Source organism: Carettochelys insculpta, chromosome 3, assembly GCF_033958435.1.
Source record: "Carettochelys insculpta isolate YL-2023 chromosome 3, ASM3395843v1, whole genome shotgun sequence".
NCBI lineage: Eukaryota > Metazoa > Chordata > Testudines > Carettochelyidae > Carettochelys > Carettochelys insculpta.
In genome coordinates this window covers 73,036,994-73,061,986 of record NC_134139.1, presented here as the reverse complement: position 1 = coordinate 73,061,986, position 24,993 = coordinate 73,036,994, and the positions used below count along the sequence as shown (strand labels likewise).

General features: G+C 44.9%; 1 protein-coding gene across 13 annotated transcripts in view; it reads left to right on the top strand.

Moving 5' to 3' along the window:
• The window catches only part of RYR2 (ryanodine receptor 2), a 975,983-nt gene that overhangs the window by 514,331 nt on the left and 436,659 nt on the right, over window positions 1–24,993 (top strand). For all 13 annotated transcript variants that reach the window (XM_074990102.1, XM_074990110.1, XM_074990109.1 and 10 more), the window contains 2 exons: window positions 19,095–19,303; window positions 21,312–21,486. In XM_074990102.1, the coding sequence (XP_074846203.1) occupies window positions 19,095–19,303; window positions 21,312–21,486 (384 nt within the window). The remainder of the gene's footprint in view (window positions 1–19,094; window positions 19,304–21,311; window positions 21,487–24,993) is intronic.

Below are 24,993 nucleotides of genomic sequence, written 5' to 3'. Positions count from 1 at the left end.
CGGAGGGAGATATTTAGGTTTATGTTTTAAAAATTAAATATATTCACCACTGCTAATTACTATCTGTCAAAGTTTGACTCAGACTCACAATTTATCAGACCACTCTGTTTTATTAGCAAAGCCGCTCTGCTAATACATTTAGAAGTGAGCCCCCCGAGTGGGGCTTGTGTCTCTTAATTTATACAGTTTTTTGGAGAACAAGTTACAGACAAGTTACAGACAAAAGAAGAAAAAGATTTTAGTCACCACCCTTTGAGATCCCTGAGACCAGTCACGTGTCTTCAATTACCTGCCACCCTTAACAATCTCCTTTAACAGCTTCCGGTTAACTTAACTAATTGCCCTTCACACCTTCCATTCTGATGCCTGCTTCTTAGACGCGCTGGCTCCATCTTAATTGCTTCTCCATTCAAAAGCTAACTGTCCCTACGTGTGCTCCCTCAGATACTTTGTAACATGTTTTGGCATGCCCTCTCATATACAATGTATCCAGCATGTCCCCTTATACAACGTTATACTTATACAATGTTATACTTCCACAATCCCCCCTTTTGGTCAAGGCTACGCCCATGACCAATGACTTACTGGATTCCATACATCAATCGTTCTTTTTCATTACTTTCACTGGTGACATTTAACAACATTAGATTAGCACTCTGGTTAGGGGTAACCTGATGGATGGTGTGTCTTGTGCAGTTTTGGATACAACAAGAAATCAATTGAAAACACACAAAGGTTATTAGAATTCCAAATAGGATAGTCAGGATTCCTTGAAACAACCAGTTTCCCAGACTAGAGAAATTGAATAAGTTACTTATCCATTTCCACAAGGAACTTGGTTCTTCGTGGGGAAGGTATGCAATTTGCTCCAGATGGCTAGCACGATTTATTACCTCATTAGTATTATCAGGTATGTATACACAGCATTCTGTTCCAATTAGAGCACAGGTCCCTCCTTTGGCTGCCAGTATTATATCTAATGCCCGACGGTTTTGGAGGGCCACTTGTCGGACCGCTCCTGCTTCTTTGGCTAGAGCTTTTAAGCTCTCTCCTGTTTCATTGGCCATGATCTCAACCACCGCTTGTAACCTTAAAAGCCTTTTTGCATGGTGAATTACCCCCCCTACTGGGATTAAAGAAATGCCAACAGCTTCTTCCCAAGTTAGGGGGCTTATGTTATCCACATACCATTTAGCATCTGGCAAGTCCCTCCTTTTTCGCCTGAAATTACGGAGGCGATTTCATGGGAGGGATTGAAGCACCCGGAATTGTGGGAAAAGCTAAGCAGGATAACAGATACCTGACCAATTTGCTGGTAACACAGTGTAAGCATTTTCCCCACAAACCCAATGATGTCCCATTAAAGCTGGGAAGGGTTGACTGCAACCCTTTGACATGTAAGAATTTACGAAGGAGGAATAGTATCCCCCAAAGGGCACAGGATGATTTTCACTGGGAGAAGAGGTAGCATTTACATGACATTTGTAGATGGTGCTGTTTTTCTCAGGGAGGCTGTAGGGGGAGCAAGAGATTGAATCTTTGGTTTGATCCCAGGTTGAGAGGAAGTTTATCTTTCCATACCCGGTTCGCCATTCTCCAACCTAGTTTGAATAGTCCCATACACCATGGGACACGATGTATTGGAGACAGCTGCTCCTCCCTAGATTCAGCCCTGTCCCATTACACACCCAGCACCAGTGGCCCTTTCCTTTCACCACACTTATAAGTTTAGGAACATATGTTTTTCCCAGCCCCCAAGTGTCATTTTCCTTCCATGTCCTTTTAAGTGGATAGGGTTCTCCAGCAAGCTCTGAGGAATTCAAAGGGATTGCCATGGTGGGGATACTAGCTTGTGAGTGAGCTGGGATGTGGCTGCAGACCCAGCAATTAGAAATATTCAGGATCTGGGCTATCTGCACCTGTTGTTGGATGAAAGAATTGTCACTGTCACTCTGGATTCCCCAGACCCTCAGTACACAGTAGCTGAGGATTAAGCTTCTCAAAGGACACATGTTGGAAGCAGGACCCTTTCTGGTTCCGACAACCCCTTTCGAGGGAACCGCAGTCACGGTTTTACGTCCACCAGGCAGCAGGCGCTAGGCTCACTACTGCTTCTTGTTTGTTGGGTCCTGCTGTCTGCTTACCCTCTGCTTCTGGCAACCCTTACGAGAGCGCAGATTGTAAGGTATTGCAGGCTGTTCCTCTTTGTCTTCTGGGGTTGAAGCTGGTTCTGCGTGGTCTTGCAGAGGTGCTTGGTCCCCTGGAAGTGGCACTGGCTTACACTGTGAGGCGTGGATCTGTGCAGCGATGCCGGATAATTTCACTGCTGTCTGGGTGGTGAGCAGTACCTGGTATGGACCCTTCCAGCGGGGTTCCAAGGCGTGCTTCCGAAGGTGGTGCCGCAGGTAGACCCAATCACCAGGCTCAAGAGTGTGACAGGCAGCAGAGGTGGGTTCCATCAGCCAAGCTGCTCGCACCTGCGAATGGAAGGAGCTCACAGCTTGCATTAACCCTTTGCAGTACTGGAGGAGCGTGCTGTGAGTTAGGTTTAGGTCTGGGACTGGGGTAATAGTAGCCATTGTTCACATAGGGCGTCCCATGATGATTTCAAATGGACTCAATTTGTGTCTCTGGGATGGGGATGACTGAATTTCCATAAGGGCCAGTGGTAAAGCAGCTGGCCAGTTTAACCCTGTGGAATTACAGATTTTTGCCATCTTATTTTTAAGCACACCATTTCGCCTTTCAACTGCCCCTGCACTCTGTGGATGGTAAGGGCAGTGCAACAGGTGGGTGACATGTAATACCTGGTTTAGATGTTGAACAATTTTTCCAGTAAAATGTGTTCCCCGGTCACTAGACAAAGTGGCAGGAATTCCCTTGGTAGGGATAATGTGGTTTAACAGACATTTTGCAACAGACAATGAATCAGCTTTGCGACAGGGAAAGGCTTCAATCCAACCTGAAAATAGACATATTATAACTAAAATGAATTCATATTTCTGACACTTTGGCATTTGTACAAAATCAAGTTGCCAGTGTAGGAAAGGTGCTTGAGGCAAACCCCGGAACCCTTGTGTTACTTTTACAGATTTGCCTACATTGTGGCTTTGACAAGTAACACAAGCGGCACAGTGGCGGGTTGCAAAGGAGCTGAAATGGGGAGCCCACCACCCCGCCTTACTCATAGCAGAGACCATCTCCTCCTTGCCGACATGCGAAACACCATGTAGCAGGGTGGCTAGAGACGGGTAGAGTGAGAGGGGGGCTACAAAGGTACTGGTGGGCGATCGCCAAAGGGAATCAGAATGCAAAGAGCAACCCAAAGCACTCCAGGAGTCTCTCTCTGTTTCTGGGGCAGAATCCTGGAGCTGAGCGAGATGAGACAGGGATGGTGGCGTTACAGAGACGGAGAGGGGACGAAGAAACGCTTCTGGTGAAGGTTTTATAGTGGCGGCATGTTTTGCAGCAGCATCAGCAAGTGCATTACCTTTTGCCACCTCGGTGTCTGCCGCTGAGTGGGCAGTACACTTAACAATTGCCAAGCCAGACGGTAGTAAAACTGCATACAGGAGGGCGGCAATGTAGGGGCCATTCTTGATAGGGGTACCAGTAGAGGTAAGAAAACCTCGAGCCTGCCAGAGGGTGCCAAAGTCGTGCACAACCCCAAAGGCATACCGAGAATCAGTAAAAATAGTGGCAGAGAGCCCCTCGGCTAGAAAGCAGGCACGGGTTAGGGCGATCAGTTCAGCCACCTGGGCAGAGGTCACAGAGGGTAAGGGCGCAGCTTCTATGGTTTCAGAGAGAGAGACCACAGCGTACCCTGCAAGAAGGTGGCCTTGGTCATTTCTATAACAGGACCCATCAGTGAATAATACCAAGTCAGAGTTAGGGAGAGGTACATCTGAAAGGTCGGGGCGCGGGACAGTGATAGCAGAGACAGTTGCAAGGCAGTCATGGGGTTCACCATCACTAGGTAAAGGAAGGAGGGTAGCAGGGTTTAACCGGGAGCAGCGCTTAACAGTGATATGTGAGGCTGAAAGCAGCAAAAGTTCATACCTAGTGAGGCGAGCAGAGGAGAGGTGAGCAGTGTTGCGTTGCAGAAGGAGAGTTTCCACAGAATGGGGAACCATGAGAGTGAGAGGAGAGCGGAGGACAAGGGACTCAGACATCTCGACCAGGCGCGCTGCAGCAGCTACAGCGCGTAGGCAAGGGGGTAAACCCTGGGCTACAGGGTCCAAGTTGCAGAAAAATAAGCCACCGGGCGATTTCTGTCACCGTGCTCCTGAGTAAGAACCCCGAGGGCACAAGCAGATTGTTCGTGACAGAAAAGGGTAAAAGGCTTGTCACAGTTAGGTAACCCTAAGGCAGGGGCAGAGGCTAAATTCTGCTTAAGGGAGATGAAAGCAGCATTTGCTTCAAGTGGCCATGGCATGGGGTTAGGTACAGAGGATCGAGTGAGTTCTTGGAGTGGTTTAGCCAGAGAAGCATATTGGGGAATCCATTGCCTACAGAACCCTGTCATGCCTAAGAATTTTCTGACCTGGCGTGGAGAGCAAGGCTGGGGAAAGCTAAGGATGGCTTGTACCCGGGCTGGAGAGAGTGTACGGGAGCCCTGGGAGAGAAGGAAGCCTAGGTATGTGACAGAGGTTTGGCAGAGCTGCAATTTTGTGCGAGAAGCCTTATGACCCTTGTTTGCTAAAGCTGTGAGAAGTGTTAGTGAATCAGTTTCTGAGGCAGACAGAGAGGGGGAGCACAGGAGTAAGTTGTCCACATATTGGATCAGTGTGGATCCTGATGGGAAAACCAGATCAGCGAGATCCCTGGCTAGGGCTTGAGAAAAATAGGATGGACTCTCTGTATACCCCTGGGGAAGGGTAGTCCATGTATATTGCTGACCCTTGTAGGAGAAGGCAAAGAGATACTGGGATTCAGAGTGAACTGGGACAGAGAAGAAAGCGGAGCACAAATCTACAACAGTAAAGTGGGTTGCATTTGGAGGAATAGACGCTAGTATTATAGCAGGGTTAGGAACCACTGGAAAAGAAGGTATGACAATATGGTTAATAGCTCGAAGGTCTTGAACAAATCGCCATGATTTGCCATCAGCCTTTTGAACTGGGAGGATAGGGGTGTTACAGGGGCTGGAACAAGGGACAATAATTCCTTGTTCTTTTAATGCAGATATAACTGGAGCAATCCCAGCCTCTGCCTCAGGATTCAAAGGATACTGAGACAGGCGAGGCAGAGGTTTGGAATTGTCTACAGTAATCCGAACTGGGTCAGTATTTAATCGGCCCACTTCAGATGGGTGAGATGGCCATAGGGAGGAAGGAACCTGAGAGATTAGGTGCTCTAGGGACGGAGTTAAGGGACAGCAAGGGACCGGAGTGGAGAGGGAAGTTTCAGACAGCAGGGAGGCTACAGAATCACATAAGGAAGACTGAGGGATTTGCAGATAGACACCATCTGGGGAGCAGTAAATAGAACAGCCAAGTTTGCATAGCAAGTCCCGTCCCAGAAGGTTTGCAGGGGTGGAATCAGAGAGGAGGAATGCATGCTCCTCAGAGAGGGGACCGACCTGAATAGACAAAGGTTTTGAGAGGGGAAAAGAGGTAGGGATCCCTGTAATGCCAACAGCAGACACAGATTTTCCAGATCAGGGAACCACAGGCAAGTCAGTGGTGTGGATTGTAGAAAGAGAAGCTCCAGTATCAACAAGGAAAGGGGGAGAGAGATCATTTACAGTCAAGACACATTCTCCAGTAGGGGACAGAGGTAATAAGGGAGCTAAAACTTTCTGAGGTTCCCCAGCATCCCGTCATTGTTGGGGTGAAAAATAGGGTTGGGGATCAGCTGGAGGAACCAGCGGGGGGTTCACTTGATTTCCCATACAATTATTAGGTCATCTTGGACACTCTCTTTTCCAGTGTCCAGGCTGTTTACAGTAGTTACAAACCCCAGTTACTCCAGCCCCCCGCCCCCTTCCGCAACCCCGTCCCTGTCCCCGGTGTGGTCTGCTTAGTCCTGAATAATGCTGTATCTGCAGAGCCATTAGCTTTTGGAAGGACTGTTCCTCCTTTCCTTTTAAAGTGCGGTGGCAATGCTCTGCTACTGCCAGCAATTTATCCATGGTTTCAGTCTCCCATCCCACACTTATTCGTTTTAACATGCTGCCTGTGGCAGGGAGAAGACCATCAACAAATGCATGTGCCAAGGCCCCCTGCCCATTTACATCGGGCTCTTGTATTCCTGAATGTTGTAGGAAAATATCAGTTAGCCGGGACCTATAGTCGCCTGGGCTTTCTCCTTGCCCTTGCTTACAGCAACGTATTGCTGTCCAGTTTGTTTTAGGAGACCACACTTTGGGAATGGCTTGATGCAGGCGCTTCCAAAGAGCCATACACCGGTCTCTGTATGCCGAATCTGGGCCAGTACTTTTTATGGTTGAGTGGCGTGCCTCAGCTGGCCAGTCTGCGGCAGCCAACCATTTTTCATAATAACTGGCAGGAGCTAACAATTTACACAGTTGGAGGAGATCTGTCTCAGAGGGTTCATAGGTTTCACAGATTAACAGAAACTCCTCAGCAAATTTGACAGAGTTTTCCTGTGGTTTGGGAAAACCTTTAACTATAGATAAAAGTTCCGTACGAGTCCAGGGCTTATAATCCCATATGGACTCACTTTCTCCCATCTTAAGGACTCGTAAGGGTGCCACAACAGTTTGATCAGAGTCTCTCATTAACCTCCCATCAGGTTCTCTTTTCCAAGAAGAGATGTCAAGAGAATCTTTGCAGTCTGCTTTGGATTTCTTCTTCATAATATTTTGCAGAGCTGCGAGGCCAATGAGGGTATCTTCTTCACTTTCATTATCTGTAGTCACTGAAGATTTTTCTTTTTCTGATTTCTTATTTGCGCAGGAGTATGGTGGGGGTCGGGTTTGATCCGGATCATTGCACAGGACTGGGCAAAGGGGAGCGCTCGGACTAGTGGTGGGAGAGACTGCATCCAATTGAACTTTTAGTTTTTTGCTAGAATTTTTAAGAGAGGTGAGTTTTGACTCAGTCCATCTACGATTTGCCTCTTCCCACCACTGCATGAAGCAGTCTACTTCTCCTCTCTCCAATTTGGTTTTTGGGAGGACGAGTTTGCTTTTTAAAGCGTCCACTCGATCCTTGTCCCACGAACCTAACAGTGGCCACTGTAATTTGGGGTTCTCTAGAGCTAATTTGGACCATTTTTTTAAGAAACCTACAAGAATCCGGACCCCTCCTAAAATACATAAAATAAGCCGGAGTTCCCTTAGGGAACTGTTCTACCTTAGACTTCTGATTACCCATCCAGGAGGACTTCACACAGCACTCACACAAGAAGGAAATTCGGGCTCGGCAGAGCGGTACCCGGTGCAACACACAGAAAGGAGCCCACAGGCTACTGCCTCAACTGCCCTTGCTTTCACACCAGGGGTTATACCCAAGGCGTGGTGCGGCTGCAGCTGTGCAGATTCCACTTATTCAGACCGTGGGGACGGGGACCCCTTGGTCAGCCAGTCTCCGGACAGAGATGGCTCCCAGATTCACACACACACCACAGGGAAGACGGATAGACACAAAGACAAGACAGTCCTCAAACCGGTTAAAGCACAAAAATAATAATTACCTGAGACGTCTGATTCCAGAAGCTGGATCCAAAGACCCCTACCCGAACAGAGTGGGAACCAACAAGTTCAATGGCGTAGACTGCGCTGCTGCTGTGTACCTTTTTGTCTTGTGGAGCATCGCTTGGACTAAGCGTCCAGGCGCCGGCTGCCACGATAGTCCTGCAAGGCAGTCAGGGATCACACAGCCTCAGTGAAGCCGCTTGCCATCTTGGTGGAACCTCCAAATTGTCAAAGTTTGACTCAGACTCACAATTTATCAGACCACTCTGTTTTATTAGCAAAGCCGCTCTGCTAATACATTTAGAAGTGAGCCCCCCGAGTGGGGCTTGTGTCTCTTAATTTATACAGTTTTTTGGAGAACAAGTTACAGACAAGTTACAGACAAAAGAAGAAAAAGATTTTAGTCACCACCCTTTGAGATCCCTGAGACCAGTCACGTGTCTTCAATTACCTGCCACCCTTAACAATCTCCTTTAACAGCTTCCGGTTAACTTAACTAATTGCCCTTCACACCTTCCATTCTGATGCCTGCTTCTTAGACGCGCTGGCTCCATCTTAATTGCTTCTCCATTCAAAAGCTAACTGTCCCTACGTGTGCTCCCTCAGATACTTTGTAACATGTTTTGGCATGCCCTCTCATATACAATGTATCCAGCATGTCCCCTTATACAACGTTATACTTATACAATGTTATACTTCCACAATCCCCCCTTTTGGTCAAGGCTACGCCCATGACCAATGACTTACTGGATTCCATACATCAATCGTTCTTTTTCATTACTTTCACTGGTGACATTTAACAACATTAGATTAGCACTCTGGTTAGGGGTAACCTGATGGATGGTGTGTCTTGTGCAGTTTTGGATACAACAAGAAATCAATTGAAAACACACAAAGGTTATTAGAATTCCAAATAGGATAGTCAGGATTCCTTGAAACAACCAGTTTCCCAGACTAGAGAAATTGAATAAGTTACTTATCCATTTCCACAAGGAACTTGGTTCTTCGTGGGGAAGGTATGCAATTTGCTCCAGATGGCTAGCACGATTTATTACCTCATTAGTATTATCAGGTATGTATACACAGCATTCTGTTCCAATTAGAGCACAGGTCCCTCCTTTGGCTGCCAGTATTATATCTAATGCCCGACGGTTTTGGAGGGCCACTTGTCGGACCGCTCCTGCTTCTTTGGCTAGAGCTTTTAAGCTCTCTCCTGTTTCATTGGCCATGATCTCAACCACCGCTTGTAACCTTAAAAGCCTTTTTGCATGGTGAATTACCCCCCCTACTGGGATTAAAGAAATGCCAACAGCTTCTTCCCAAGTTAGGGGGCTTATGTTATCCACATACCATTTAGCATCTGGCAAGTCCCTCCTTTTTCGCCTGAAATTACGGAGGCGATTTCATGGGAGGGATTGAAGCACCCGGAATTGTGGGAAAAGCTAAGCAGGATAACAGATACCTGACCAATTTGCTGGTAACACAGTGTAAGCATTTTCCCCACAAACCCAATGATGTCCCATTAAAGCTGGGAAGGGTTGACTGCAACCCTTTGACATGTAAGAATTTACGAAGGAGGAATAGTATCCCCCAAAGGGCACAGGATGATTTTCACTGGGAGAAGAGGTAGCATTTACATGACATTTGTAGATGGTGCTGTTTTTCTCAGGGAGGCTGTAGGGGGAGCAAGAGATTGAATCTTTGGTTTGATCCCAGGTTGAGAGGAAGTTTATCTTTCCATACCCGGTTCGCCATTCTCCAACCTAGTTTGAATAGTCCCATACACCATGGGACACGATGTATTGGAGACAGCTGCTCCTCCCTAGATTCAGCCCTGTCCCATTACACACCCAGCACCAGTGGCCCTTTCCTTTCACCACACTTATAAGTTTAGGAACATATGTTTTTCCCAGCCCCCAAGTGTCATTTTCCTTCCATGTCCTTTTAAGTGGATAGGGTTCTCCAGCAAGCTCTGAGGAATTCAAAGGGATTGCCATGGTGGGGATACTAGCTTGTGAGTGAGCTGGGATGTGGCTGCAGACCCAGCAATTAGAAATATTCAGGATCTGGGCTATCTGCACCTGTTGTTGGATGAAAGAATTGTCACTGTCACTCTGGATTCCCCAGACCCTCAGTACACAGTAGCTGAGGATTAAGCTTCTCAAAGGACACATGTTGGAAGCAGGACCCTTTCTGGTTCCGACAACCCCTTTCGAGGGAACCGCAGTCACGGTTTTACGTCCACCAGGCAGCAGGCGCTAGGCTCACTACTGCTTCTTGTTTGTTGGGTCCTGCTGTCTGCTTACCCTCTGCTTCTGGCAACCCTTACGAGAGCGCAGATTGTAAGGTATTGCAGGCTGTTCCTCTTTGTCTTCTGGGGTTGAAGCTGGTTCTGCGTGGTCTTGCAGAGGTGCTTGGTCCCCTGGAAGTGGCACTGGCTTACACTGTGAGGCGTGGATCTGTGCAGCGATGCCGGATAATTTCACTGCTGTCTGGGTGGTGAGCAGTACCTGGTATGGACCCTTCCAGCGGGGTTCCAAGGCGTGCTTCCGAAGGTGGTGCCGCAGGTAGACCCAATCACCAGGCTCAAGAGTGTGACAGGCAGCAGAGGTGGGTTCCATCAGCCAAGCTGCTCGCACCTGCGAATGGAAGGAGCTCACAGCTTGCATTAACCCTTTGCAGTACTGGAGGAGCGTGCTGTGAGTTAGGTTTAGGTCTGGGACTGGGGTAATAGTAGCCATTGTTCACATAGGGCGTCCCATGATGATTTCAAATGGACTCAATTTGTGTCTCTGGGATGGGGATGACTGAATTTCCATAAGGGCCAGTGGTAAAGCAGCTGGCCAGTTTAACCCTGTGGAATTACAGATTTTTGCCATCTTATTTTTAAGCACACCATTTCGCCTTTCAACTGCCCCTGCACTCTGTGGATGGTAAGGGCAGTGCAACAGGTGGGTGACATGTAATACCTGGTTTAGATGTTGAACAATTTTTCCAGTAAAATGTGTTCCCCGGTCACTAGACAAAGTGGCAGGAATTCCCTTGGTAGGGATAATGTGGTTTAACAGACATTTTGCAACAGACAATGAATCAGCTTTGCGACAGGGAAAGGCTTCAATCCAACCTGAAAATAGACATATTATAACTAAAATGAATTCATATTTCTGACACTTTGGCATTTGTACAAAATCAAGTTGCCAGTGTAGGAAAGGTGCTTGAGGCAAACCCCGGAACCCTTGTGTTACTTTTACAGATTTGCCTACATTGTGGCTTTGACAAGTAACACAAGCGGCACAGTGGCGGGTTGCAAAGGAGCTGAAATGGGGAGCCCACCACCCCGCCTTACTCATAGCAGAGACCATCTCCTCCTTGCCGACATGCGAAACACCATGTAGCAGGGTGGCTAGAGACGGGTAGAGTGAGAGGGGGGCTACAAAGGTACTGGTGGGCGATCGCCAAAGGGAATCAGAATGCAAAGAGCAACCCAAAGCACTCCAGGAGTCTCTCTCTGTTTCTGGGGCAGAATCCTGGAGCTGAGCGAGATGAGACAGGGATGGTGGCGTTACAGAGACGGAGAGGGGACGAAGAAACGCTTCTGGTGAAGGTTTTATAGTGGCGGCATGTTTTGCAGCAGCATCAGCAAGTGCATTACCTTTTGCCACCTCGGTGTCTGCCGCTGAGTGGGCAGTACACTTAACAATTGCCAAGCCAGACGGTAGTAAAACTGCATACAGGAGGGCGGCAATGTAGGGGCCATTCTTGATAGGGGTACCAGTAGAGGTAAGAAAACCTCGAGCCTGCCAGAGGGTGCCAAAGTCGTGCACAACCCCAAAGGCATACCGAGAATCAGTAAAAATAGTGGCAGAGAGCCCCTCGGCTAGAAAGCAGGCACGGGTTAGGGCGATCAGTTCAGCCACCTGGGCAGAGGTCACAGAGGGTAAGGGCGCAGCTTCTATGGTTTCAGAGAGAGAGACCACAGCGTACCCTGCAAGAAGGTGGCCTTGGTCATTTCTATAACAGGACCCATCAGTGAATAATACCAAGTCAGAGTTAGGGAGAGGTACATCTGAAAGGTCGGGGCGCGGGACAGTGATAGCAGAGACAGTTGCAAGGCAGTCATGGGGTTCACCATCACTAGGTAAAGGAAGGAGGGTAGCAGGGTTTAACCGGGAGCAGCGCTTAACAGTGATATGTGAGGCTGAAAGCAGCAAAAGTTCATACCTAGTGAGGCGAGCAGAGGAGAGGTGAGCAGTGTTGCGTTGCAGAAGGAGAGTTTCCACAGAATGGGGAACCATGAGAGTGAGAGGAGAGCGGAGGACAAGGGACTCAGACATCTCGACCAGGCGCGCTGCAGCAGCTACAGCGCGTAGGCAAGGGGGTAAACCCTGGGCTACAGGGTCCAAGTTGCAGAAAAATAAGCCACCGGGCGATTTCTGTCACCGTGCTCCTGAGTAAGAACCCCGAGGGCACAAGCAGATTGTTCGTGACAGAAAAGGGTAAAAGGCTTGTCATAGTTAGGTAACCCTAAGGCAGGGGCAGAGGCTAAATTCTGCTTAAGGGAGATGAAAGCAGCATTTGCTTCAAGTGGCCATGGCATGGGGTTAGGTACAGAGGATCGAGTGAGTTCTTGGAGTGGTTTAGCCAGAGAAGCATATTGGGGAATCCATTGCCTACAGAACCCTGTCATGCCTAAGAATTTTCTGACCTGGCGTGGAGAGCAAGGCTGGGGAAAGCTAAGGATGGCTTGTACCCGGGCTGGAGAGAGTGTACGGGAGCCCTGGGAGAGAAGGAAGCCTAGGTATGTGACAGAGGTTTGGCAGAGCTGCAATTTTGTGCGAGAAGCCTTATGACCCTTGTTTGCTAAAGCTGTGAGAAGTGTTAGTGAATCAGTTTCTGAGGCAGACAGAGAGGGGGAGCACAGGAGTAAGTTGTCCACATATTGGATCAGTGTGGATCCTGATGGGAAAACCAGATCAGCGAGATCCCTGGCTAGGGCTTGAGAAAAATAGGATGGACTCTCTGTATACCCCTGGGGAAGGGTAGTCCATGTATATTGCTGACCCTTGTAGGAGAAGGCAAAGAGATACTGGGATTCAGAGTGAACTGGGACAGAGAAGAAAGCGGAGCACAAATCTACAACAGTAAAGTGGGTTGCATTTGGAGGAATAGACGCTAGTATTATAGCAGGGTTAGGAACCACTGGAAAAGAAGGTATGACAATATGGTTAATAGCTCGAAGGTCTTGAACAAATCGCCATGATTTGCCATCAGCCTTTTGAACTGGGAGGATAGGGGTGTTACAGGGGCTGGAACAAGGGACAATAATTCCTTGTTCTTTTAATGCAGATATAACTGGAGCAATCCCAGCCTCTGCCTCAGGATTCAAAGGATACTGAGACAGGCGAGGCAGAGGTTTGGAATTGTCTACAGTAATCCGAACTGGGTCAGTATTTAATCGGCCCACTTCAGATGGGTGAGATGGCCATAGGGAGGAAGGAACCTGAGAGATTAGGTGCTCTAGGGACGGAGTTAAGGGACAGCAAGGGACCGGAGTGGAGAGGGAAGTTTCAGACAGCAGGGAGGCTACAGAATCACATAAGGAAGACTGAGGGATTTGCAGATAGACACCATCTGGGGAGCAGTAAATAGAACAGCCAAGTTTGCATAGCAAGTCCCGTCCCAGAAGGTTTGCAGGGGTGGAATCAGAGAGGAGGAATGCATGCTCCTCAGAGAGGGGACCGACCTGAATAGACAAAGGTTTTGAGAGGGGAAAAGAGGTAGGGATCCCTGTAATGCCAACAGCAGACACAGATTTTCCAGATCAGGGAACCACAGGCAAGTCAGTGGTGTGGATTGTAGAAAGAGAAGCTCCAGTATCAACAAGGAAAGGGGGAGAGAGATCATTTACAGTCAAGACACATTCTCCAGTAGGGGACAGAGGTAATAAGGGAGCTAAAACTTTCTGAGGTTCCCCAGCATCCCGTCATTGTTGGGGTGAAAAATAGGGTTGGGGATCAGCTGGAGGAACCAGCGGGGGGTTCACTTGATTTCCCATACAATTATTAGGTCATCTTGGACACTCTCTTTTCCAGTGTCCAGGCTGTTTACAGTAGTTACAAACCCCAGTTACTCCAGCCCCCCGCCCCCTTCCGCAACCCCGTCCCTGTCCCCGGTGTGGTCTGCTTAGTCCTGAATAATGCTGTATCTGCAGAGCCATTAGCTTTTGGAAGGACTGTTCCTCCTTTCCTTTTAAAGTGCGGTGGCAATGCTCTGCTACTGCCAGCAATTTATCCATGGTTTCAGTCTCCCATCCCACACTTATTCGTTTTAACATGCTGCCTGTGGCAGGGAGAAGACCATCAACAAATGCATGTGCCAAGGCCCCCTGCCCATTTACATCGGGCTCTTGTATTCCTGAATGTTGTAGGAAAATATCAGTTAGCCGGGACCTATAGTCGCCTGGGCTTTCTCCTTGCCCTTGCTTACAGCAACGTATTGCTGTCCAGTTTGTTTTAGGAGACCACACTTTGGGAATGGCTTGATGCAGGCGCTTCCAAAGAGCCATACACCGGTCTCTGTATGCCGAATCTGGGCCAGTACTTTTTATGGTTGAGTGGCGTGCCTCAGCTGGCCAGTCTGCGGCAGCCAACCATTTTTCATAATAACTGGCAGGAGCTAACAATTTACACAGTTGGAGGAGATCTGTCTCAGAGGGTTCATAGGTTTCACAGATTAACAGAAACTCCTCAGCAAATTTGACAGAGTTTTCCTGTGGTTTGGGAAAACCTTTAACTATAGATAAAAGTTCCGTACGAGTCCAGGGCTTATAATCCCATATGGACTCACTTTCTCCCATCTTAAGGACTCGTAAGGGTGCCACAACAGTTTGATCAGAGTCTCTCATTAACCTCCCATCAGGTTCTCTTTTCCAAGAAGAGATGTCAAGAGAATCTTTGCAGTCTGCTTTGGATTTCTTCTTCATAATATTTTGCAGAGCTGCGAGGCCAATGAGGGTATCTTCTTCACTTTCATTATCTGTAGTCACTGAAGATTTTTCTTTTTCTGATTTCTTATTTGCGCAGGAGTATGGTGGGGGTCGGGTTTGATCCGGATCATTGCACAGGACTGGGCAAAGGGGAGCGCTCGGACTAGTGGTGGGAGAGACTGCATCCAATTGAACTTTTAGTTTTTTGCTAGAATTTTTAAGAGAGGTGAGTTTTGACTCAGTCCATCTACGATTTGCCTCTTCCCACCACTGCATGAAGCAGTCTACTTCTCCTCTCTCCAATTTGGTTTTTGGGAGGACGAGTTTGCTTTTTAAAGCGTCCACTCGATCCTTGTCCCACGAACCTAACAGTGGCCACTGTAATTTGGGGTTCTCTAGAGCTAATTTGGACCATTTTTTTAAGAAACCTACAAGAATCCGGACCCCTCCTAAAATACATAAAATAAGCCGGAGTTCCCTTAGGGAACTGTTCTACCTTAGACTTCTGATTACCCATCCAGGAGGACTTCACACAGCACTCACACAAGAAGGAAATTCGGGCTCGGCAGAGCGGTACCCGGTGCAACACACAGAAAGGAGCCCACAGGCTACTGCCTCAACTGCCCTTGCTTTCACACCAGGGGTTATACCCAAGGCGTGGTGCGGCTGCAGCTGTGCAGATTCCACTTATTCAGACCGTGGGGACGGGGACCCCTTGGTCAGCCAGTCTCCGGACAGAGATGGCTCCCAGATTCACACACACACCACAGGGAAGACGGATAGACACAAAGACAAGACAGTCCTCAAACCGGTTAAAGCACAAAAATAATAATTACCTGAGACGTCTGATTCCAGAAGCTGGATCCAAAGACCCCTACCCGAACAGAGTGGGAACCAACAAGTTCAATGGCGTAGACTGCGCTGCTGCTGTGTACCTTTTTGTCTTGTGGAGCATCGCTTGGACTAAGCGTCCAGGCGCCGGCTGCCACGATAGTCCTGCAAGGCAGTCAGGGATCACACAGCCTCAGTGAAGCCGCTTGCCATCTTGGTGGAACCTCCAAATTGTCAAAGTTTGACTCAGACTCACAATTTATCAGACCACTCTGTTTTATTAGCAAAGCCGCTCTGCTAATACATTTAGAAGTGAGCCCCCCGAGTGGGGCTTGTGTCTCTTAATTTATACAGTTTTTTGGAGAACAAGTTACAGACAAGTTACAGACAAAAGAAGAAAAAGATTTTAGTCACCACCCTTTGAGATCCCTGAGACCAGTCACGTGTCTTCAATTACCTGCCACCCTTAACAATCTCCTTTAACAGCTTCCGGTTAACTTAACTAATTGCCCTTCACACCTTCCATTCTGATGCCTGCTTCTTAGACGCGCTGGCTCCATCTTAATTGCTTCTCCATTCAAAAGCTAACTGTCCCTACGTGTGCTCCCTCAGATACTTTGTAACATGTTTGGGCGTGCCCTCTCATATACAATGTATCCAGCATGTCCCCTTATACAACGTTATACTTATACAATGTTATACTTCCACATATCCAACCTTGCTGTTATGGCAGGCTGAACCTGTGTAGTCCAGCACTTTCTCATCTGGCAAAATCCATGGTCTGGAATGATTTTAGTAAACCAGATAACCACTTGTCATGGGTGTGGCCAAGTTTCCTGTGGTGCCATAATTTTGTTTACAGCCAGCAATCCTGCCTCCCAGTGCTCTGTGCTGTTATCTAGCTGTAATTTACCCCAAATGTCTTCCAAGAGTCCAGTTGACAGTTTAAGTGCTAAACTATATTGACCTCCTGGGGTTCAGCAAATTCTGACAGGAGGAAGGGATTAGTAGGATAATGGGAGAGAGAGGCAGAATTAACAGCTGTCCTTTTGTGTCTGTGGAGGAAAACATAGTGTAGAGTGTGTGTGAGTGCATGCGCTCCAATATTTGCCAGTAGCGAGTACCCAGCATCTTAGCAGTCTCAGCCCTGGGACTGGCTGGGGTTAGGTGGCCAGGAGCTGACTGAGTACCAACACCTCCCTTTGTGGTTTTTTTGTTTGTTTGTTTGTTTTTCAAAAACGGTACTGCTGTAATATACAGGAGCCCCTCAATTCAGGAGACCCTGATTTCAGCCTCTCCCATCAAGAAAGTAAAGGTGGCAGCTCACCAGAGCCTCTGGAGCCACTGGTTGAGGAGCTGCTACTGTGACTGGGGCTGCCGGAGTGGTTGGAGGATCCACCAGAGCAGCTGGGGCCACAGCTGCAGCAGTCATACGCTCCTCCCACTGGGGTGGGGCACGTACATGGGCTGGTGGCACTTGCATACGTGCCCCATTCCATCCATGGTGGCTCCTGCTGCTGCTGCTGCAGCTCCTCTGGTGGCTCCGGCTCTAGCAATGGTGGCTCTGTGGCTCTTGTGATTCACCGGCATTTATGGGCTGGGGCGGGGGGACTGGGTGATCTGGTGAATAGTGCAAGTAAAGCTTCTAATTTATCGGACTTTGGGCATAAATGGAAACCCCGCCCCCCATTAGTCTGTTCAATCGAGGGTTTACTGTATTTACGTGTAGAGGAGATGGGGAAGGTTTTGATGTTGAAGAGCAAGGAAGAGGAGAGAGGAAAACAGGAGGCCAGAACAGGTAACAGCTCAGGAGAGTATGCAAGGGTCAGAGGCTAGAGATGAAATCTGAAACCTTTGGTGTCAGTTGTAAGGAAAAAGATAAGACGATAATAGATTTATAAAGGCGCTCCACAGCGACACCCGCACATTTATATTCTTTCCTTTTAAAAAGTTAAATCATTTGTATTTACTACTATTACTTTAAACCCATACATTTTCCACCATCTCCATAACACTGTCTCATTAAGAGCTGCAATTGTTCTTTTAAGCAATATATCACTAATTTTTTAGTGGAGTTTACATCTGTTGTGATCAGGATAACACTTTGTATTATAATTTCAGTGGTAAGGATAAGATTAATGTGTACTTCTGGTGAAGAAATTTTAAACGGTGTTTCAAACTGAGCCTCTTTTGAGTGAATTATGTGTAACCATATTAGTCTGGAAGAAAAGTATGATCAAGGCAGAAAATGTGATACTTCTTATCTACTGGCCTCTAAGCTTGTGTATTATTCTTTTCCTGCTGCAATCAGGGCAGGTGTTAATAGGATACAATATTTATGCAACTGTTTAGGATGGAAAGTGAATAAGGATGGTCTGTTCAATTGAAATGTTATATGTTATTTCCATGTCCAGCAATATTTTCTAAATACTTCATTGGGTCTGATTTCAAGTATTCTACAAATATTGATTTTTTCTTTTATCTTTGAACAGTTTACAGCCTTGAGCTCTGTGTGATGTTGAAAGCCTGTCTCTTCCAGCAACAGCTGTAGATAAAAGATATGACCTTACCCACTTAGCTTCAGATTAGCCAGTTTTGTTATAATAAGAGATGCCTGTTATTTGTCCTACATTTGTATTTTAAAGGTCGTATATTTTTTCAGACCCACAATCCTTCCTCCATGTCAGAAAGTGACACCATTTTTTTCTAAAGTAGAAAAGTGGTGATCTGGTGCCTATATTTGATAGAGCCTCATGCAGATAAATGTATCCTTTCCCCCTGTCTGCTCCTCCCACTGAAGAATAAAGATGCTTAAATTACATGGTCCATATGTTCTGAGCTATGAACATGTCACTACAGGTAGGACTCCTTTTAGTAAATAAATATCTGTAGAGCAGTATTACAATGAGAGATTTAAGAAGCTCTATCTAATTAATATATCAAATATCTGAATAGGGGGTGACTTGATCTTGGTTAGAAGTATCAACTAGGGAAGAAGATTATCACTGCACAGGATGCTAATTTAGCATAGAGTGTAATAACAAGAACCAAAGGCAGTATGTTGAAGTCAGACAAATTCAGATTGGAATTTCAAATTAAGCACAAATTTCAGATTAAGCACATTTTTTCACAGAGAAGTATAATTACTCCCTGGAAAAACTTATCTGGAGAAGTAGTGTACTTCATCTCTTGAACTCTTTATGCTGAGATTGGATGTCTTTTTAAAATATGTGATCTCAAGCATACTATATGGGCTGGAAGTAGGAATACTGAATAAAAATTCTGTAGTCTGTGTTCTGCAGCAGATCAGAGTATATGTTCATAGTGAACCTTCAGGCTTTTATAAATTATTAGTCTGATATTTTCTTGTGCATTCCCAGACATTGATAGCAGTACTATCTCACTGTACTAACAGAGCTTTTGGGACTTCAATTCTTGACTACACTGCATCAGGGAATATGGCAAATCATTGCCAATTGTCATTATCTACTTCCTAATATTTTTTTTCGGGAAGGTTGAGAGAGGTGGATACTAAGCGTACATAGTAGAAATCTCTTATTTTCATTGCTTTCATTTTCTTATCCGATAATCAGGTGTTTTTTTTAAAAAAAATTGCAGCTACAAGGACAGATGTGTATAGTGGGATAATGGAAAAATTCCGGATATTCCGCACTGAGAAGACTTATGCAGTGAAGGCTGGAAAATGGTACTTTGAGTTTGAGGTAGTCACTTCAGGAGACATGAGAGTTGGCTGGACCAGGCCAGGCTGTCACCCAGACCAGGAACTTGGCTCAGATGAACAAGCTTTTGTCTTTGATGGCTTCAAGGTTTGTATTGGTTTGTTTTGATGGGATTATTGCAAGTAGTGCATGTAAATTGTTAACAAAAATCATTTAATTTTTCTTCCTATTGTAGTTGTATCAATTTAATATATTTCAGTCCTTTAGCTTTTGTTTCAGTGTTAGAAAATACTAAGAATTCTCTTTAAAGTCTGTGTGGAATGAAAGGTAAAATAGTATCTTAGAAGATAGAGCAGTATTACATTAAAAATACAGTAATAACAATTGGCAGTTACATAGCTCTTATGAAAACTCAAAAGGCTGTGCAAAATTCAGTGAGGTACTTGAGTCATAGAGCTGTTATGTAATACAAGCCAAGTCACTGGGAGATTGGAACCCTTTTCTCCTGACTCCTGAAGTGCTCTCCCTATCATAACTATCCGCAAGAAAGAGAACATAATTTTCATTGTCATCAGAAATTCCATAAGACTGAGTTTGCTGTAAGAATATAGGTGAGAGTTATAAAAATGAAAACAAAGTTTTAATGCAAAATTGCTGATTGCATGAATAATGAGAGAACATACATGCTCCAGCTTCAGTAGGAAAGAAACAGTAAGGCTATGTCTACACTACGGAGATCTTCTGAAAGAAGCTGTTCCAGAAGATCTCTTCCGAAAGAACTTCTTTCGAAAGAGTGCATCCATACACACAAAAGAGGATCAAAGAGAGCATCCACACAATCCCTGCTCTTTCAAAAGACTGGACCAGGGACTGAGGACTGTGCTTTCGAAGGAAGGGCCCTGTGGAGCATCTACATGTTTTCTGTCTAAAGAAGCATTCAGAAGCTGTTCTCTTCCTGAAACAGGAAAAGGAAAAAGTGATTTCAAAAGAAGTGCCATGTTCTCTTGACTTACTTTTGAAAGAATGCTTTTTGTGTGTAGATGCTCCATGGTATCTTTCGAAAGAGACCCCTTCTTTTGGCAAATCTTTCGAAAGAGCTTGCTAGTGTAGATACAGTCTAAGAGATTGAAATCAAATTGCATGGGACTATATAAATAAGCAGAACATTTTTTACACCATGGGTTTTTGATTGTTCATGAGCATAAATTGACTCACTAAAGAGTGGCAGTAAAACGAACTCTTCCCATTTTATGTGGGTGGCAGCTGACAGAAGGGATTCTGTTCTGGAATTCTCTTTGCCCCTTGGTCAAGGAGTCCTTAAGATTCTTGAGTTTTAGGGCATGCCACAAAGCTGGCCTGTTCTCCCAGGGTGGAATGGGTGTGTTAGGAAGTGTTAGTCATTGATACTGTTTTTTTTTTGAGAGTGAGGGGTTAGTTTTTGTTTTTGTTTTTGTTTTGTAAATTTTGTAAGAACATGCACATATATATGTAGGTAATTGGATTGTGCTCTTATGTAAACAGCACAACAAAAGGCGCCCATCAAACTTGCAATGTGACCTCATGATGCCTCTTGAGGTCAGTCATACAAGGTGCTGAGTCACTCCTTGATGCAACAATGCTTGGAACTTTGTCAGCAGAAACCAGTGAGAACTTAGGGTGCTCATCACTTCCAAGCATTGCTCGGCATGTTGTATAAATCTAAATAAATGTATTTAGAATAATGTATTTTTGAAGACTGTTTGGAAGTATAAAGTTGAGAGGCCAAACAAATTGCATAAGAGTAATTATAAAATGCTACATAGCAGCTATTTAACTTTACAGTTGATCTAACACTATTTTCATTACAAGCCATTTGTAGCTCTTCCACCAAATAAAAATAAAACATATTCTTATATGTGTTACTAAAATGCTGAAATACCAATTTACCTGTCTGTTTCCTGGACCTCGTTTTTCAATGGCCATTGGGAGCGCTTTGACATAATTAATTGTATGATTGCCACTCTCACAGCACAGTTGTGATATTCATTGGCATTGTTTCAGAATGAGTTCCAAAAAAAGTATTAATTCTAGTGCTGTATTAACTGAGGAGGATTATTACCAGACATATCACTGAGAAAAAATATACTTTCTTGTTATGTTTTGAAATCCCTTTCAGGCCCAGAGGTGGCACCAGGGTAATGAGCATTTTGGCCGCTCTTGGCTGGCTGGAGATGTCGTAGGATGTATGGTTGACATGAATGAGCATACCATGATGTTCACTCTGAATGGTGAAATTCTGCTTGATGACTCAGGTTCAGAGCTTGCATTCAAGGACTTTGAGGTTGGTGATGGTAAGTGGTTGCATGGTTTGTGTGGTTAATTGGCTTTTTCTGCTGGACTGTGTCCATTGTGGGTTGACAGCCTTCTAACCTGCTCTTTGGGGATGGGAAGATGTTTACACGCAGATGAGAATGTAGCTTTTTCATATGTACACAGCATAATTTAATTGGTAGAAGAACCTCAGCATTGATTTACAGTAACTTTGCTTTCTCTCTTTTAGCAGAGAACTGCATAGGGCAGAAAAGAGAACATCCATGGAAATAGGATAATAATTTACTGTGTGATGCTGATCTTCAGAACTAGTGATTACAGTTATAATAGCTCATTGGTTTGTTAGAGTACTGAGGCACTTCTTCAGAACTTCTATTCATGGCAGAGTGTCTCACAGACTTTCTGGTTCTGGTATTCCTTTGAATTCCCTTGTTAGCTCCATGGCAACAGCAAGAAAATGCCAAAGTTGCAGAAATAACAAACTAAACAAAATCAATCTACCTTATCACTCAAAATCTGTGAAGCTGATACTGCTACTGCCTGTACAGTGGCAGATCAAAGGACATAATATGGAATAATTTGTCAAAACACATTTATCTCTTAAAATACTATAAAGAATACCAAGGATTGTTTGTTGTAGAATCATAGAATCACAGGGCTGGAAGGAACCTCAGGAGGTCATCTAATCCAGTCCCCTGTGTAAAGCAGGATCAAACCCAACTAAATCATCCCAGCCATGACTATGTCAAGCTGGGACTTAAAAACCTCTAGGGATAGAGAATCCACCACCTCTCTAGGCAACGCATTTCAAAGCGTCATCATCCTCTTGGTGAAATAGCTTTTCCTAATATCCAACCTACACCTCTCCCTCTTTAACTTCAGACCATTAGTCCTTGTTCTGCCATCTGACACCACTGAAAACAGTTTCTCTCCATCCTCTTTAGAGTTCCCCTTCTGTAAGTTGAAGGCTGCTATTAGCTCACCTCTAAGTCTTCTCTTCTGTAAACTAAACAAGCCCAAATCCCTCAGCCTATCCTCATAGGTCTTATACTCCAGTCCCTTAATCATTTTTATTGCCCTCTGCCGAACCTGATCCAGCACATCCACATCCTTTTTATACTGGGAGGCCCAAAACTGGACACAGTATTCCTCTATTCGGCCTCACCAATGCCAAATAAAGGAGAACAGCCAGTTCTCTTGATCTGCTTGAAATGCTCTTCCTAATGCACCCTAGTATGCCATTAGCCTTCTTGGCTACAAGAGTACACTGTTTACTCATATCCAGCCTTTCATCCACCATAACCTCTAGGTCCCTTTCCACTGTACTGCTGCTTAGCCAGTCAGTCCCCAGCTGAGGAGGGAAAGTTCTTCCTCCATTAATATGTAAATATTTTCATTTGGTTTCAAGAAAGAATCAAATTATGAGGAATCATTTAACACAAGATTCAGACTGTCTGTGTGTGGCGGGGGGCGGGGAGAGAGAGAGAGATTTTAATGTCAGATATGTGTTTTTAAAAAGCCTTTAGGGAAGGGTAAAAAACATCATCAGCTTTGTCTTCAGTGCAAAACATTTTGCACAACTCTGATAAGAGGCAAGTACAGAGGAAGTCACCAAAATGTTTAATTGTCATGCAATAAACACATTGGAAGATCTCAGATTAGATAAATACTGGTTTAAGAGAAATCCATTGGTAAATTCATAATAGAAACTTCATGAACTTTTTTTTGTTGATTAATCTGAGTGCTAATAGGTACATTCAGCATAAAAGAAAATAACAGGATTCTGACATGCAAAGTTTATTATCTGAGAGAACAAAAAGTAATTTGTGTCTGAATGTTTTTGTATTGTAAATCATTTTGTATAATTTTACAATTGTTATTAACAAACTGGATCCATGTGTAATGTAGAGGAACTGAGACCACTGCCAAAGAAGAAGTGTCTCCTGTACAACATTAGCGGACAGGTACTTGACTTTTCGTTCATGCTGTGGAGGCACATGGCATTAGTCCCTAAGGTCAGACGTTCAATGCCACCTGCTGACAGCCCATGTCAGTTGGCTTTACACCTGTAGTTTTAAATGTGGGTTATGAAGCCTTAAATGTAATTATTCCCACAAACAAATCTTTTTGACAGACCTCCCTTTGCCTCTGTTTGTTCTTTGTCTTCTTGCATGTGTTTTTCAGTTGTGACTATTGTGTTCTCATTGTCTTATATTCTATCAGATAGCCTTTCATTTTGCTTGCAGTTTATGGATCTGTCCCTACACTTAACTTGAAGTAGCTCATGATGACCACAGTTAGTGCTGATCTGGCCATAGGGTGACATTACATTGAGCAATTACTTTAATAATGTATAGGTGTCATATAATATATTATCTAATTAAAAAAAATTGTTGTGAAGCAGTTAGTGTTGCAACCTAAGTATTAAAACCACAAAAGCAAAAACATGAAAAGTACAGTCCCCTCACACTTCATACCTTCCACCCTTCACTGAGAGGCAAACATGTTAGTGGAACCACAAGTACTGCATGCCATGAATCTTGTTCCACAACCTTAACTGCATCCTTTTTTAGGACTTCTGCATAAGCCCCTTTGCCACATTATTTTTACCCTCAACACTAGTAGTCATGGTTATTTGAAGTTAGGAGAAGGCAATTTGATTATCCGATGTGTATAATCCCTTACGTGTGAACAGACTTCTTTATCAGGTGGAACCTGAGAGAAAAGTGTACATCCCAATGAAGAGATTTTATTTTCTTCTACTTGCCATGAAACTAATCTTATGTGTATCTCTCTTTTCCTCACGAGATTAAATGTATCTCTCTTTTCCTCACCAGTTGGGCTTAGATGCACTCACCTCCCATCCATGGGGTTTGTGTGCATAAGTTTTAATTTGTAATATGAATAATTACTAAAAATTACTCCGTTGCCAACATAACGAAAACAAACACCACATGCCCATTTGATCACATCATGACAAAGTTTTGTGTAATAGGCAATGTGTTGTGAGAGAGGCCAGTGAATGCTGAAAGGGTGAGCTTCTAAAGCAAACTTGCAGTCACATCTAAGCTAAACATTTCAGTCTGTTCTGAGGGGCAGGATGTATTATGAACAAAGAACAGCAATAGGTTCCAAAGTTGTGGGCCTGCCAAAAGCCCTAATCGCAGCCTGTTGTTTTTGTTTTTAAAGAAAAGAACAGGGTTTTTTGTAAAAAAAAAAAAAATAACGTGACTCTGAGTTGAAGCTTGATGAGCAAAATCAAATATTGCAAGATGTGTGGTAAAATGATGAGAGCGGGTGGCACTTGATACCAGCAGAGAATTTGGTCCTGTAGTCAGTATGGCAATGACTGAAATACAGTCTGGTATTTCTGAAGTGTGAGTTATCTGGCATGTGATATCATTTCTTGCTGCATTTCCTTTTATGTTGTGTCTAGACTATGAGATAAAATCAAATTTAAAGGAGTTAGCTTGAGATTAAAACCTCACTGTCATCACTGTAAATACCTTTAGCTCAAATTAGTGATC